The 18,137-nt window shown below is 33.2% G+C and overlaps 1 protein-coding gene across 4 annotated transcripts in view; it reads right to left on the bottom strand.

The window, feature by feature from the left end:
• Positions 1–18,137, bottom strand: part of RANBP17 (RAN binding protein 17) — a 250,922-nt gene that overhangs the window by 207,164 nt on the left and 25,621 nt on the right. For all 4 annotated transcript variants that reach the window (XM_045551185.1, XM_045551187.1, XM_045551188.1 and 1 more), the window contains exons 6-12: positions 13,743–13,847; positions 11,221–11,386; positions 8,025–8,098; positions 5,693–5,812; positions 3,415–3,561; positions 2,643–2,815; positions 407–600 (exon numbers count right to left, since the gene is read on the bottom strand). In XM_045551185.1, the coding sequence (XP_045407141.1) occupies positions 407–600; positions 2,643–2,815; positions 3,415–3,561; positions 5,693–5,812; positions 8,025–8,098; positions 11,221–11,386; positions 13,743–13,847 (979 nt within the window). The remainder of the gene's footprint in view (positions 1–406; positions 601–2,642; positions 2,816–3,414; positions 3,562–5,692; positions 5,813–8,024; positions 8,099–11,220; positions 11,387–13,742; positions 13,848–18,137) is intronic.

The raw sequence follows: 18,137 nt of genomic DNA on the forward strand, positions 1-18,137 counted from the left end.
GCTATTTAAAGGCTAATACATAAAAGCTAAGCCATAATGGGCTCTTATATGACTTTTTTTACTGGCTGAAATTTGGCTCCAAGTTTGTAATTAAGCTATAGCAAAGAAGGAAACACAATTAGTTAAGAAATAGTTATGTTAATAAACTACCTACTCAAGGATCATTAGCAGCTTTTCTTGATACTGATTCCAGAGAGAAGTATTTCCTATGACTCTTATAAAGGGGACCTAAAAATCAACCATTAAGCCACTAAAATACCCAGAAGGTTAATAAAAATTAATGGTTTATTAGGGTACCAGGAACTGGGGGAAATCTATAAAAATAATGTGCAATAAAATTATTAAAGTGATTAGTGATGTCACTTAATATTCAACATAATACTTAACAGTCATAAAATTTACTGACCTTCTTGAATTGCCATGTCCACAGTTATTCCAGAAGCTGAATGCAGAAGTTTTTGGTAATTCTGTGCATTTTGGTCAAATAACTGTACAAGAAGAGTACATGTCTTTTCATATTCACATCTGCTGACAGTGCACAACTGCTCCAGCTGCTGAAACACAGTAGCAGTATCATCCAGGGGATCATCTAAATGATCTCTGCAAACATATAAGAACAAGTTGCAGACAACATTAGAATGTGATGTACTTTCATTCACCACATATAAACTTTACGTTAAATAAAATTCTATAATGGATAAAGAAATAAAAGAGAAATCAATTAGAAGGTAAGAAATAAAACTGTCTATATTTGAAGATTATATTATTAAAATACAAAAAATACCAAATAAACCACAAAAAAGGTAACAGAGCTACTACAGGAGTTTACTAAGGTCACAGTATACAAGGTCAATCAACATACAAAAATCAACTATTAATACATACTGACAATGAATAATTGCAAATTAAAATTTTAAAAAAGTATCCTACAAAAGCACCAGAAAACATAAAATACTAATTAAATCTAACTAAACATATGCAAGATCTAAAGGCTAAAAACTACAAAAGACTGATGAAAGAAATCACAGAAGAGCTAAATAAGTTAAAAGATAGACATGCTCATTGAGAGACTTGAATATTGTTGAGATGTCCATTCTTCTCCCAAATTAACCTATAGATTCAACTCAATCTCAGTCAAAATCCCAGCAGGATTTCTTTGTAGGAACTGAGAAACTGATGCAAAAATTTACATGGAAAAGCAAAGAAGGTAGAGTTGCCAAAACAATTTTGAAAAGGTAAAAGCAAGTTGGAGAACTCACACTATCTCGTTTCAAAGCTTCTTATAAAGCTACAGTAATCAAGGTTAGTGGCAGAACGGTAGACCCATAGATAAATGAGAACACAGTCCAGAAATAGAACCACATGTATGTGGTCAATTAATTTTTGACAACAGGGTAAAGGCAATTCAATGGAAAAAGACAGTCTTTTCCACAAATGGTGTTGGAATAATTGGTCACCCATATGCCAAAAAAAAAAAAAAAAAGATTTGAGCTCTTCTTCAGATAGTATACAAAAATTGGCTTGAAATAGATCATAGACCTAAATGTAAATCCTAAAACTAGAAAACTTCTAGAAGAGAAAATAAAATTGCTTTGACCTTGGCTTAAAGATTCCTTAGGTATGATACCAAAAACAAGAGAAATAAAACAAAATAAAGAATAAATTAGACTTCATCAAAATTGAAAACTTCTGCTCTTCTAAAGACTCTGTTAAGGAAGTGAAAAGGCAAGTGACAGAGAAAATATATTCACAACAAATGTACGATAAAAAGACTTGTGAACAGAATATACACAATGCTCAAATTTCAATATAACAACCCAATTAAAAAATGAGCAAGATTTGACAGATACTTTGCAGAAGAATCCATACAGATGGTAAATAAGTACATGAAAAGATGGTCACTATTATTAGTCATTAAGCGAAAACCACAATGAGGTACCACTATACACCTATTAAAATGACTAAAATTGTTTAAAACTGACAATATCAAGTGCTGGTGAAAATGCAAAACAATTGAATCTTTCATACATTGCTAGTGGGAATGCAAAATGGTTATAGCCACTTTGGAAAATAGTTTGGCAGCTTCTTATTAAGTAAAATATATACTTACCATGCAACCCAGGAATCCTAAACCGAGGTATTTACCATAGAGAAACAAAAACTTACGCTTGTACATAAATCTATACAGGAATTTTTACAGCAGTCAAAACCAGAAACAACCCAAAAGTCCAGCAACAAGTGAATGGGTAAACAAAAGGTAATATTTCCACCAAATGGACTACTCAGTAATAAAAAGGAAAGAACTACTGACACAGTATGGAGGAATCTCAAATGCATTATGCTAGGTACATTATGGTACATACTATATGATTTCATTTATACAACATTCTGGAGAAGACAAAAATTACAGGGAAACAAAAATAGATCAGTAATTGCCAGGGATGAAGGCGAGGAGAGGAATGACTACAAAAGGACCCAACAGAACTTTTTGGGGTTGATGGTAGCTATACAACATATGCACTTGTTATACCTCATTAAAACTGCACACTAAACGTGGTGAATTTCAAATTTATACCTCAATCTTAAAAAATTTCAAGAAGTAAAAGATGAAAATAGAACAAAAACATATAGTTTTTCAATACCTCACAACTATGGCAACAGATTCCAACCGAGAAGTGATAAAGGCCTTCGTGATTTCTGGTGCATAAGTGTCTAATAGGTGGGGCTCAGCTGATTTCACAAAAGGAACTGATGCTACCATCCTTTGCCACAGAGTTAATAAATAATGAACACTGTTGGGAGCAAATTCCCAATGCTGCAAAGAAGTAAAGCAAAAGTTATTTAAAATGACATTATGTCTCCTTAGAATAAGAATTATATAGCAAAATTACTAAACATACATTTTAAAATTAACTTTAATTCTGATTATATAACTAATAAACATTTCATATGGCAAATTTGATAAATGCAAAAAAGTATAAAGAAATCAACATCTCTCATTACTCCACCACTAGGAGATAGATGATCATGATTAAAATGTTATTATATTTCCTTCTAATTGTTCCATGAATATTTTTCAGAGTTGATATCATGTGGAAAATATGGTTTTATATCCTCTCCCCCAAACTTATAAAAAGCATTTTTCCATAATACAATCTGTAAAAATATTCTTCTTTTTATTCACACAGATTTTACTATAGCTTCTTAAGCCACTCTTCAATTATAGATATTTAAGTGACTTCTCAATTTTTATTATCATAAATGTTACAGAGAACTTCACCTAAAACTTTATAATGAATATTTTCAGCAAAGTACTCAAATTAATAGACGTTAAAAAATACCTCCACCAACCCTTACCAAGAAATTGTTTTAAAACTGTCTACAGTTTAATATCAATTACATATTTTTACTTACCTGTAGGCTAGTAATGGTAAAATTAGCAATCAATCTGATAACTTCAGGATATTCCTTCACCATAACTAATTCTCCCAGCTGATAATTTGTCTTTAAACGAGCCAAAAATCGACAAAATTCATGATAATTACCTGGATCAGACAAACCCTAAATTATGAGACAACAAGAAAGACTTTTAAAAGCACTTAAAAGCAAACCAACCTATTGATAATAAAATTCCAAAATATTTTAACTCTTCCAGTTTTCATTGGTACTGACAGTACTCTATGTCAACTAGGTAGTTAACAATGTAAGAAAACAAGTGATTTCTGTTAGATTTAATGTCATCAATGATAATAATAAGGATTCCAAAGTCAAAGCTTTGGAAAAAGCTTTGCACCACAATGACTACATTTTGTTTGGGAACCTATCATATTACACAAAAAGTGTGTGTGTGTGTGTGTGTGTGTGTGTGTGTGTGTCTGTGTGTGTGTGTGTGTGTGTGTGTGTAATGTGGCTTAAACAGAAGTCTAGAAAGAACTTGAAGATTTTTTAAGATGAAAATAAGAATGGGCACTTGAAACCCTGGAAAAGAGCAATACCAATTGGACTTAAGTTAAATAGTCTGTGTGTGTACACACGGATAACAGAAATTTCTTTTAATTCAGCAAACACTTATTGAGTACCTACAGGCATTGTCCCCTCAAACAATGCCCTGTCTCTAAGTAAACAGTCATTCAAATTACTGCAATGTAGGGAACAAAGTCTAACAAAATACCTACAAGAGACACAGGTAAATTTGGGGATAGGAGAGATTAAAAAGAAAGAACAAGTATCCCTAGTTGTCTGTGAGCTCCTTAAAGACAGGGCACATGTTTTATTATCTCTACAGTTTGAGTGAGCACTATGCACTGTAGCTGACATGAAACAATTTTAAAAGTATCTATTTAACACAAAGTTTCTAAGAAATTTCATTCATAGGAACTCCATAAAAGAATACAAATAGTGTCTAATTATTAAAGATAAATTACAAAAAGACATTTTGTAACCATAGGTTTTTTCATACATGTTTATGATTCTAAAATAATATTCATACTAACTTTTACAGCCATAAAATATCAACATGAGGATGCTGGAAAATCATTTAAGAGAATTATCAGGCTTTAGCATACTGGTTGATGACGGTAAGTTACACAACTAAAAATTTAAAAGCATATTGGTAAAATCCTATTTATCAGTAAAACAGGTAAATCTCACAGCTATACTAACAATGAAATGATAAAACAAATGCATTACCCATGAAACATTCCTAAGAATAACCTGCAAAAACAACTGGTTTTTGTAGAACAAGCATACTTTCTTTTTGTACAAAATATGTCCCCCAAAAGTTACTAATAACCAAGAGACTTAGATAAACCTCCCTGAATCACCATTTAACCTTTTAAAATCTATACTTTAATTACATATTTTTTTAAGAGACAGGGTCTCGCTCTGCCACCCAGGCTGGAGTGCAGTGGCACAATCATAGCTCACTACAATTTCAAACTCCTCAACTCAAGCTATCTTTCTGTCTCAGCCTTCCAAGTAGCTAGGACTACAGGTGTGCACAACCATGCCCAGCTAATTTTTAAATTTTTTGTAAAAAAATTTATGTTGCCTGGGCTGGTCTTGAACTCTTGGCCTCAAGTGATCCTCCAACCTCAGTCTCTCAATGTGCTGAGATTAGAGGTGTGAGCCACTGCACCCAGCTTAATTACAGACATTTTAAAAACAAAAACAAAATAAAAAGTGAAACAAAGTATTTTATCTAGGCACCTAAAATCACTCATTAATAATGGCTTTGCAATTCTTTGAAATGAATATTGCCACTGAAGCTCTGAAGTTAATGTACAATAGAGTTTAAAATCTACAAACTCTTACTTGCCTACAGGAGAGCAAGAAGACATTATTTCATAATTTAAAGCCACTTATTTCAATATTAACATTCACATTTATATTAAGTCTTCTAGTTCAGAAGGTGGATTAGGTAAAAGACAGAGGCATAAGACAGATAACCTCTATTTATATTAGTCTAAAAGATAAAAAACAAAAAGAAGAGTAAAATAAAATCTGAAATGGAAACATCCATTTTTAAAAACTGTCCATTTCTCACTACAAATGAAATCTAAGGAAGATTAATATGAATCTAAATATTTTCTTTCAGAATCATAATAAATTCATGATGAGTTTATTATGTGCCTTTGAGCAGAGAAACTGTATTTCTATATGCTAAGTATTAATTAAATTACTTCATAAATACCTGAGGGTTTTCAAGTATTCTTTTTACTCCCTTAATTAAATTACCAAGGTACTTGGCACGTTCAGGACTGCTAAATAAGGACCTTCTTGTAGAAGCAAATTGAACTAAACATGAAAGTGCCTAAAACAACAACAAAAAAATTCATTTCAATTTTAAAAGTAATTACGGCCACAAGTGAAAAACTACCATTCTTTACATTTAAACTGTATTTAATTTTAATGATAAAAAAGCACTACAGAACATAGAAATAATGAAAGCCAAACATCATCAACCACTACTATCACCCACAATCCTTCTACCCCCACCATTAAAATTCCTTCTGTGTGTATTCCCTCCTAATACTTTTTCATATATGAAATCTGCCAGGGCAGCACCTAGGCATGCATAAGTTCAAAAGGTTCCCAATTGCTTATGATGCCCAGCTCTGTTTGAGAACCAATGAACCAAAAAGAAAACGATGTTTTTGTGGTACCACTGGGAAAATACTGCACATGCACTGTGGTATCCTGCAAGAGGGAAAACAATCTTGTAACCTAATCCAGCATGTCCCAAACTTATTTGGTCATGTAATGTTTTATATTGTCCATTAGTATCTTAAGGATCAGTTTGGAAAATGCTGCTGGAAAAGTTAGGTACTTTATAAAAATTCCTAAAGAGTACCTGTGCCCTAGTTACCTTCCTAAAGTTTTCAGAAAATTTCACTACTTGGGTTCTTAATTCTATTAATGGTACTCACTGAGGTCTGTCTGATCATTAAGTGAGAGGCCCCAGTTGGCAATTTTCAGGCCAAACTGGCCCACATACATCTCCTGGTCCCCATATTTGCTTGTATACTTCTTTTTAGATTAAAATTAGTTGTCAATATTTAAATGTTTCAATTAGAAGATTTCACGCAAAATGTCTGGCTCTCTTGGCAAAGGTGAGAAAAGGAACAAAAACCAGATGCTCTTTTTAGATGTGCTCTAGTTTGCCACAGCCTCTACTGTTAAAAATGAAAAGAAAAAAAAAAAAAAATCCAAAATACCTCCAAACCTCCTTAGGCAACTCAGATGCGCAGGTTTGGGAACCACTAATGTATTAAAAACACCCAGGGTTTGGGGGCCAAAAAGACCTGGTTTTGAATCTCAGCACCAATATTGTCTTTGTTGTCCGAGGGGAAGTCCCTTAGCCAGTCTGGGTCTGTTTTCTGTTTTTCTGGGTCTACATAGTGAGAACAGTAATACTTACCTTGCAGGACCATTTTGAGGATTAAGGTAAGTGTCATATAACAAATTGGACATGCTCAAGAAATGTTAGTTACTATTTCCCAAAGTAGGTGTTTTCTACTTTACTTTTTAAGTACCGTGCCTTTTTTGTCTCATCCCAAAACATAATTATGTGAAACTGTGATTTGTAAACAATTAAAAACAAAACTGTTCTGGTTGAAAGAGAGAAGGCTATGGTATCACCTGGAAACATGAATCCCCAGGGAAACACAGTTTAAAAATCACCACCTTGAATCCTACATCAAGAGCTGACATGTTTTTTTAAAAAAGGATATTTTTGTGAATCTGTTCCTCCCTTCTAGAGGGTAACATCTCAACAAACATACTACTGACATGTACTTTTAATCTGGAGCATCTTTTTTTTTTTTTTCAGGAAATAGCAGTATTAGAACTCCCCAACTTTATTTCTATAATCTTAGACATTAAACTTAAAATTTCTTAACCTTGCCAGACCAGTTTTAGAGTCCACAAAGACGAAGCCCACAGTCTCAAAGTTCTATATAACTACAGTTATATAATAATTTTTTGAGCATGCAATAGAATGTGTACTGATTCAAAAAATAAATGAACAACTGGAGTGATGAGCACAAAATCAAGTAAGTAGATCTCCTTCATTTCTTATTCAGAGAGATCTGAGTGGGCTGCCTGTCACACCTAAGACAAAGAGCCAGGCAGGACTGAGGAAAAGTCAGAGAGGAGTCAGAGAAGGGAAAGTTCAGGTGGGGTGGTCAATTGCTGGACTTAGGCCCTATGGGAACTTTCTTCCTGAGTAGGAAGAAAGATATATTTAGAAGCTGATAAGTTGTCCTGGCTCTGGGTAGGAGCTACATCGATAGTATTGTTTCTGGGCTCACCTGTGAAACAGAATGTGCTGATAACAAAATAAATAAAATCTATCAAATAGCTTAAATAATATACATCCCAGAAAATGCAAGAACTTACTGTGAGAGGTAAACCCAATCAAATACATAAATAGAATTTTTGAAGTAAATATATACCATCCCTTACTTTAATGAGATAAAGATCACAGGTACTTTTTAATGAGGTAATGAATGACTTTTACTTACTAACTGAGACAGCAGTGGTGGAAGTGAATGATACAAATCGAAGAAAAGATCCAATGTTTCTGGTTCCAGGAAAACTGGAAAAAAAAATATTTTCTAACACCATTACTTTCAATTCAGTGATGTTAACAAAGTAAGACATTTTCATATTAACTGAAAACTCCCAAGACCTCTGCATGTGGCCACTCTTTCCAGTTAGGCCTATTTTTAGCTCCTAGCTATTTCCCTTTGAAAGATGAAATATAATAATACAGAGATAGAAATTAACTAGCTAAGCTGTTCCTCATTTCTTATGTAACATCTACAGTCCTAACTTTTTCATTGATATTAAAGTAATATTAATATAAACATTGCTAAAAAATTCAAATGGTATCAAAAAGTAAACAGTACTAAAAAGCTATACCCTACCCCATTCCAACTGCTTTTCAATTCATTTAGCTGTGTTTACATACATGTTTCCAAATAATATTATATACTACTATTTCTTCATTTGATTGTTTTGCTTTACATATCAATGGTATTCCTATTATAGCATGTGAGGCTTTATCTGTCTAACCACTCACCCCACATCTCCACCACCCCCACCACTCTCTCCACAATCCATCCTCTTAAAAATCCATCTACTATTATCACAGTTTGTGATTAAATCAATTCTGTGTGTTTACCTTTATTATGACTACATAAATAATATTGACAGCAGAACCAAGAAATACGCTGTGATTATATCACACTTCTAATACTCCCTGGACTTAATCATAGCATCTCTTCTGCGCTTAGGTGTATATATATCTGTCACTAATTCTTTCCAAATACTCTGACAAATTTGTTTTTCATGACATTTTCCACATGACCAATAGCATCAAATAGCCTATCATCTGCATTCTCCCACCTCTACCTCCCAGAGCCTTCAACTTGAACTGGTTGTTCCCTAACTTTGTTATACAACTCTAATCTTTTTATGTCTGTTCACTGTTATTTTGTGTTACCTTTTTCCCAAATCCCATATCTTCCACTTTCTTAGCTTGAACATCAAGTAGCTTCCAGAAAGCAAGTACATAAGGGATAAATTTTAGGAGGACTTGAACATCTAAAAATGTCTTTCTTCTATCTTACACATGATAATTTCAGTCTAATTGGAAAATAATTTTCCCTTAGAAGTCTGAGCATTTTACTCCAGTGTCTTCTAGCTCCTACTGCTACTGTTGAGAAGTCTAATATCATTCTTGATCCCAGTCCTTTGTAGGTGACTTATTTTTTTCTGAGGGTAGATTTTAGATCTTTTTTCTTTAACTCCACTATTCTGAACTCTCATGATTATAAAGCTTAGTGTATATCTTTTTTCATTCTTCATGCTGAGTACTTGGTGAAACTTTTCAATCCAAAAATGTATGCCCTTCAGTGCTGAAAACTTTTTTGGGTATTACTCATTTGCAACTTTTGTTATGTTTTCTCTGTCTTCTCTTACTACAACTCCTAATAGTCAGATGACAGACCTCCTAGTTTTATCTTCTAATTTTCTTATTTTTTTCCTCTCCTATCAAACATTTCCTTGCTTTTTTGTTCTACTTTCTAGGAGATTTCATTAACTTTATCTTCCTACTTTTCTACTGAATGTTTCATCTTGTCAACTGTCTTTTAAATTTGGAACATTCTCTGAACTTTCCTTTTGAAAACAATATCCTGTTCTTATTTCAAGGATGCATTACCTTTTCTCTCTGGGGATACTAATTATACCTTTCTGAAGTCTACTTCTCTTCATCTTGTCTCTGTTTCTATTAACTCTTCTTCCTTTTTTTAATTAAACATTTTGAGATAATTGTAGATTCATATGCAGTTGCAAGAAATAATACAGAGAGGCCGGGCGCGGTGGCTCACGCCTGTAATCCTAGCTCTGGGAGGCCGAGGCGGGTGGATCGCTCGAGGTCAGGAGTTCGAGACCAGCCTGAGCAAGAGTGAGACCCCGTCTCTACTAAAAATAGAAAGAAATTATCTGGCCAACTAAAAATATATATACAAAAAAATTAGCCGGGCATGGTGGCTCATGCCTGTAGTCCCAGCTACTCGGGAGGCTGAGGCAGTAGGATCACTTAAGCCCAGGAGTCTGAGGTTGCTGTGAGCTAGGCTGATGCCACGGCACTCACTCTAGCCCGGGCAACAAAGTGACACTCTGTCTCAAAAAAAAAAAAAAAAAAAAAAAAAAAGAAATAATACAGAGAGACCCCAAGTTCCCTTTACCCAGTTTCCTACAATGGTAATTTCTTGCAAAACTAGTACAATATCACAACTAGGAAACTTACACTGATACAATCCACCAATCTTATTCAAATTTCCCAATTTTACATGTACTCATATGTGTGTACGTAATATATGTTTCAATTTTTTATTACATGTGTTGATTCATGTACCCATCACCGCAGTCAAGATACAGAACACTTAGTCCCTTCTTATTTTCATCCGATTTCCATATTAGACATTTTCACAAAATTTATGGTGTTCCTCTACTCTACTTGATATCCCTGAATCTGAAGTCTCTCTAGTTTAACATCTTGAGAAAAAACCTCTGGTTTTAGGAAGTGAGGGGGTAGTGTAGATATGGAAGAGAGGGGAAAAGGCAGTCACCTAGCTGCACAGGTGACAGAGAAGATCCTGGGAAGTTTAGCTGTCCAAAATATAGACTTCTTAACAAGTCCTTTCAAGCCCATTACCCACTTCCGGCTTCAGGGGTACCCTAGTACCAAACATTTTTCTGGGACGTGAAGGAACAAATCAGCTTACGGTTTCTTGGTATCACTCTCTGGAAGAAAGCTGCAACCCTTTTCTGCTAAATCACTTACTCTACTTCATTCTCTTTATAACTTTGAGAAATATGTTGACATTTCTTGCCAACTAATGAATTTTCTCCCACTCTGTTTATCTAAAAGTTTCAAACCAGAGCTCTGATTTTTCCCTCCTGAACCTGCTTTCTACTAGAGCTATCTTTTTTTTTTTCCAAAATCAAAACAAGGATGTTAGTATGATATGAATTGGGGAAAATATTTGAATATTGAGTATCAGTAGCTATGCTGGGTTACAAATCCTTTTGAGCTCCTTTTTGACTGCCTAACAAAAAAAGAGAGATAACTATACATAGGACAACTATATTGCTTAATTCTGTGCCGTTTATGTTTTGACCATCCCTCATACTAAACTTTTTTCTTACTTGTTCTCCAAGTTGTTGGAATCTGCACTGTACAAAGATCATCTGCAGATTCATCTGCTGAACTGCCAATGAAGTCAAAGTTAAGGCAGTTAAGGACCAGTTTTAAGACTTGCATTACCAGATTTTGTTGATATTGATCTTGAAGATTTAAAGGTTTGGCCAACACCTGAAAAAAGTTCAAAATCAAATAAAACACTATGAAATACATCAATATATTTTCACTTCATGAATTAAAGTAATTCTTCAATGCCACATGAAAATAGGTAAAAAAGAGTTTACAAAGTTATGTTGTTCCATATATTATAAAAAGTGGCAAAATCACTATCCACAGATTTCTACAATAGACTATTTTCAAATTTAATGTTGTAAAATGGGAATAAAAACGTTAACACTTAATTGCATATTGCAGGTCACCTTCTAAAGTTATAAGAGATAAAGTTCAGACAAATATATAATACAACTATATAAATGGATAGGATTCATTAGCTTAAAGGCTGTTTACAACAAGCAGAAAATATAATTTTCTTCAAGAAAAACTGGGTTAATTTCATGCATAAAAGAACCACATTGGGCTAATAAAGGCTGTCAGAATTATTTGAAAGTGGGAAGACACACACAAGTTTCTGGAGAACAATCCTGACCTCCAAAATAACGACCACCATGACACAACCAAAAAAGATCATACTTTTTTAGAGATACATGATGAAATATTTGTAGAGGAAATGATATGAAGTTTGAGATTCTGCTTCAAGAATAATACAAAAAGCATAAAGTGGGTAGCAAGGGATAGAGATAAAACAAGATTGGCCATGAGTTAACTGGTTGATAGGTTCAAGGGGGTACACTATAGTATTCTATCTACTTTTGTTTATGTTGAAATTTTTCATATTAAAAGAAAATTTTTGAGATTACAGAGGGTCTTTTGGTCTGATCTAATGTGGCAGTTATCATTTTACTATACCACAGAAATAAGTGCAAACTAGTACTTATTAGAACATATTTTCAGAAATGGTATACTATACCAATTAACAAGCTTATGCTCCATAATGGAATCCCTATTTACACAAGAAAACACAATAGAATTATTAATCACGCTATCACTAATGTTCAATAGAGCACTAAGCAGCAAATGGGAAAATACTACTTCCCAAATAAATTATTAAAGTCAACTATGTTGGCTAAACTATGAATAAATTTTGATAGTTGATAAATCTGGAAAACTTACTGTCATTTCATTTTTTTCATCTATATCTTATCAAAATATTGGCAGATAAAGAATCTAATACACAATTAGCTTTTGCAATAAAGAATCTACAATAGAAAAACAATAAAACTACTACCTAAAAACAAGTTACTAAATTCCCCTTAAATTTCACCTTATCACATATCCATTGAGTAAAAGTAAATTTTTTGGAAACTCCACAGATTTGTGAAAATTTACTGTATAGGTGGTCCCCAGGTTACAGACAAGATACATTCCTGAGAACATCTTTAGCTTGGATATGTATGTAACTCAGATCCCTGATAAACAGCGCATTTATAGCAATAATAATAACAACAATACTGTAATGGCTCATATGTGATAATAATAATACAATGTAATACTATAATAATAATACCCCTGTATTGCAATAATAAGTTACAGAAACTATTGTCTTCTTTCTTTTAATTCAAACAAACAGAACATAAAAACAAACTTATACAAAAAATTGAGATAGGAGATAGGAAAAATTTCAAAACAGAATATTAAAAGTTAATGCTCACCTAATGTTGCATCAACACTAGGCTAATAGGAATGTTACACTTATTTTGATCTAACCAAACCAATAATAACCTTTCCATTTCAGTAATTAATCCACTACACTGCTTAGTAATAACTGATGCTTTCATTGAGGCACTGCCTTTCATATGTTTCATTATTCTCACTTTATCCTTTATAATTGCTCCAACAGTCAAGCGACTAAAGCCTTACGCTTTCCCAATGAATAATGGTGTCTGGCCTTTCTCTGAACACATAATTATTTCTACTTTCGTTTTGTTTGTAATCACCTTTCTCTTCACTGCAGTCTCACCTGAACTTGCACTGGACTTTCGCTTTGAAGTCACAGTCACAAGGGTAAACACAGACTCACAAAATCAAATAAAAAAGTTACGATGAAAGTGATGCTGTGTATTAGGGACCATATATAAACAACGAGACTAGCTGCTAGCATAAAGACACTGTGCCAATGTACCACTTGCGCCATATGGGTTTGTTTACATGTGTGGAAGAAACTAGTTCCCAAATTATTAATTTAACTATAAAGTATCCTTATGAGGAGCCTTGGGAGCCCATTGGTAAGTACGGACGCCATAACTCAGGTCACTGTACATAACCCAAGTACTGCCTGTACTTAAATTAAGTCTGTTCACAATAATTCTTCAAAAGGCAGAATGAGGGGGAAAATCCACTTGGAATTCTTTAAAAACTCTTAAAATTTCCAAATACTCTAACTAGGAAATTGAGTTATTAAATAACTTACCTCTTTTAAAAGAGAGCATGCTAGCACTAAAATATCTTTAAGAGAAGTGTCACGAAATGAGGTAGCTATTTTCCTGTGTTTTGCTGAAGGTCTAGAATAATCAACCTAAAAGATCAAGATAAAATTAGTTTAACCAGACCTACCAAAAAGCAAAGCAAAAATTTACTAAGTAGTAAAAAGAATGGAAGTAATAATTAAAGAATTATAAAGTACTGAGCTAAAGAGCTTTTAAAAATCTACTAGGATAAGTGACTTGCCTAAGGTTATGCAAAGAGTAAATGGCAGAGCCAAGGTTAGCATCCAAGTTTCTGTGTTGTTTCAATCTAGTGTTCTTCTTACAAACCATACTGGTCCTAAAATAGTTAATCACACTTTCATAGGCAGTATAAACAACATAGATTATAAAATAATAAAGAGATACCAAGACTATAAATTCCTGAACTATGCACCACGCTTCACAATATGTAAGGAACAACTTCCCTGTTCCTCAGATTCTACCTATAAAGTGAGAAATCTCCAAGATAATCTTCAAATCCTTTGTGTGAATCAGCAAACTGAATTAGTTACAGAAAAATTCTTCTATAAGAAAGTGATAGTTTTATATATACCACATGCCATCAGTTCATATATTCTTGATATTCTAAAAGAAACCAAGGTAGAAATTATAAATAATCATAAATCTGATTTATTGTATAGGCAATAGTACATTCCCTCTGAATATTTTATTAGCTAATGACAAATAATTTTTAAGAATAAATTAGCTAAGACTAGTTCTTGAGCATCTAATCTAGAATATGTTCAGAACTATACTATTAATACCATTAATATTTCCATTTATCAATAGGAATTAAGCAAACAAAGCTGAAGTCCAATACCCAAACAATCATTAACACTATGGTCTACAGTTACCATAGTATTACTATTTATTCCTACTGCTGTCTGGAAGAAGAAAATAAGTCATTTTTCTTGCTAATATTTGTAGATTTAAAAAAAGCAGTGAGCTCAAAATGATCTGACACTTCCTAAGCTCCAATACACAATTTAGACTACATCTAAATGCCACATTTACTTATAAAACATGAAACACAAGTATAAAGTGATTATAGAAAGTAGTTACTAGAATCTATATACAATATTTGAATGAGCATTTTCAGTGTTACTCCCTTAATTTAAATTAAATTTCAAAGTCTGTTTTTCCTATAATACTTTCCTCAATAAATAAATTTTCTCCTCAATACAAATTAATAAGAGCGTGCAGCATTATAATAGCAATTTATAAAGTACTCTTCATATTATTTCACTTAGTCGTTAAAACTAATCTGTGAGATGTATATTATCCTTTTTTAAAAACACATGAGAAAATTAGAGTTTACAGGCACTTTTATCTTAGACCAACCGCCCATTACCACCATACCCATAACACAGAAAGAAGGAACTTAGGTTTATTGAGTGCCTTCCACATGCTAAGCACTGTGCTAACAGTTTATCTAATCTTAATAAGATCCACATAAGTAGATATCATTCTCATTTTATAGATAACGATATACAAGTTTTAAAGAAGTTAAGAAGCTTGTTCAAAGTAGTTGGTGATAGAGCTAAAATACAAATCCATATCTTATTCCAGAATTATCTTTAAGGACTGCATGCTTATTTTAAATATTTGGGTTACTCATTTAAATATCCGATGTTTTGAGAAAAGGGATTATACATCCACTTTCTATTGTATCTCTACCATGTAGACAGAGGGTATTTTACTTCTTAATGACTATATATTGAATATACTCCAGAAACAGTAGATTTGGCTTCTACAAGAAGCAGGGTAATTTATATAAACCTATTAACTTTTAGGAGAACTCAAGTTTAGATCTTTTTCTTAGAAGATACATCCTGTTACAGTGACACTAAATGAATTTTCCTGGCTCATATCTGACAACTATAATATTTAATTTTTGTCATGTAATATAGAACCCCCTACTGTTTGGTTCAGAAATGCTTAATAAATGCTAGTTGAAACTGGAAATGCCATAAAATTAGGCTGGGTAATAAAATGTCTCCACAGAAGCCATACATTTTTCACCATATAAAGCCAAAATCATACTTCAGAACTTAGCTTTTCTTAAAAAGCACTTAATTCTATGAAAGATAAGCCTGAAACACCCTGTGCCAGAAGGTACGAAAGTATTCAAAGAATCATGAGGAAATGTTAAATAGACACAAAAGCCTGCTTGAAAAGGCTCTTACTGGCCAAATCTCAGAAAATTTGAGCATCAAAATAAATAATGTTAGTAATGAATTACAACCTATTAAATTAAAAAAAAAACAGAATCAGGAACCCATACTAATATAAAAAAACAAATCTGGCTGGGCTTGGGTGGCTCATGCCTGTAATCCTAGCACTCTGGGATGCCAAGGCGGGAGGATCACGTGAGCCCAGGTGTTTGAGGCTGCAGTGAGCTAGGAGGATGCCACTGCACTCTAGCCAGGGGCAACAGAGCAAGACACTGTCTCAAAAAAAAAAAAAAAAAAGAAAAAATCAGTAAGTTGAAAATGATAAGGAACAAGGTATTTTCAGAGTCTTAAAGTACCTTTCCACTAAATATTTATTAATTACAAAGGGAAAAAGAATAAGTCTACAATGAGGGAGCCTAATAGAGATCATCTTAATTAAGAGATCAAAGTGAAATCATCAGTATTGTGACAAATCATGTGCTTCCTGACAGGAGGCAATGAGACGGCCACAGTATTATTTCTGATATAGTCCTGACAAATATGCATAATCTCTATCTAATAATGAGGAAATCGCAAAATTGTGGGACATTTTACAAAACAACTGGCCTGTAATCTTCATAAGTGAAGTGTCAAAGTCATAACAGTGAATAAAAGATTGAGGAACTTTTCCAGATTGAAGGAGACTAATAAAATAGGAGGACTAAATGTCATGCACAATTCTAAACTGGCCCTTTTGTTATAAAGGACATTCTGGGGACAAGTGGTGAAATTTGAATGGGCTATGAGGATTAGAGAGTAGTAACATGTCAGTGTGAATTTTCTGACTTTAATGGTTGTATTGTGGTTATGTAGGAGAATGTTCTTGTATGTAGAAAATATACTAACTTATTCGCTGATGGTGGGGAATCATGTTGGCAACTTAGTATCAAATGGCTGAGAATAAAACTTCTGTGTACTGTACTTGCATCTTTTCTGAAATTTTGTTTATTCAAAATAAAAGATATTTGATTGCTCTGTGATAAAAGTGAACTACACTTTTATTAGAACGCCACATTACCTAGTTTTATTTCATTAACAATCTAAACACGGCAAACCCTCACTCCAGGGCAGCCTATTTCTCTTTTATTCTGTGACATAGGAAATGAATCAAATTGCTCGTTTTAAGATTAGCCAATAGTATGGGGTTATTATATTCTTCTCTTCACTTTTTATGAGGTAAAATTTCCATACTAATATTATTTTAAAATATATATATTTAAAAAGCTATAGTTCTTTAGATATATTTACAGAGTTTAATAGGATTAGCCAAGGTCCTGTCAGAACATCCCTGCCAACACAGTACTATTAATAGTCCTGTAGATACATACATATGTATGTAAGTACATACATACATACAGCCAAGAAATCTTCACATACTCTGGGGCAGAAGAGCCAAGAAGGTAATGGCCATGATAAATTAACAGATCACTTTAAATTTTAGAAATCCTTCCTATAAATCTAGAAATATTTTCTAATTCCTGATTGAATACAAGTAGAAAATAGCTATTTTGTGGGTTTTTTTTTAATGCACATGGCTGTACTATTAACTCCAAAGGGAGCTGGCAAGTGGTCCTGGGTATGCAAGCTCTCCCTACACACACATCCAAACACATACTATTCAAGATGATAATAGTTTTTAAATTTAAATACTACATTCTCCTTTATTATAAAATTATTCCATAGAGAACCCAACTTCTGCTTTTGTTCTGTTTAGAACCATGTTAAGTGCAAAAGTGAACAGGAGCAGGTGATAATATGCTCAGCTGCTGAGCTCATAAAAGCACTGTCAGAGGGAGATATAGCTTCTGAAAATTCTCCTTGTATAGGGGAAAATCCAAGCTGGAAAGTGGTAAAGTGTCAAGAGGCCTGTTTTTTGATGAGTCCTGCTGTGTATCCATTGTTGAGAATCAAATAACCAAACCACTTGTCTTTTATTTGTAAGCAAATAAAGGTTTGTTTCCCTTTTGCATATAATTTATTTTTTATGGTTAGTATATTACTATATATACAGGGATAAAAGGACAATCCTTGTCCATGGAACAAGAACCATGTCTAATTCTTCTTTGTAGTACTTTCTACTATTGCTGATATTTTCAATAACAATGAAAGCATCCAACTACTTAATTA

Source organism: Lemur catta, chromosome 5 (genome assembly GCF_020740605.2).
Source record: "Lemur catta isolate mLemCat1 chromosome 5, mLemCat1.pri, whole genome shotgun sequence".
Lineage (NCBI taxonomy): Eukaryota > Metazoa > Chordata > Mammalia > Primates > Lemuridae > Lemur > Lemur catta.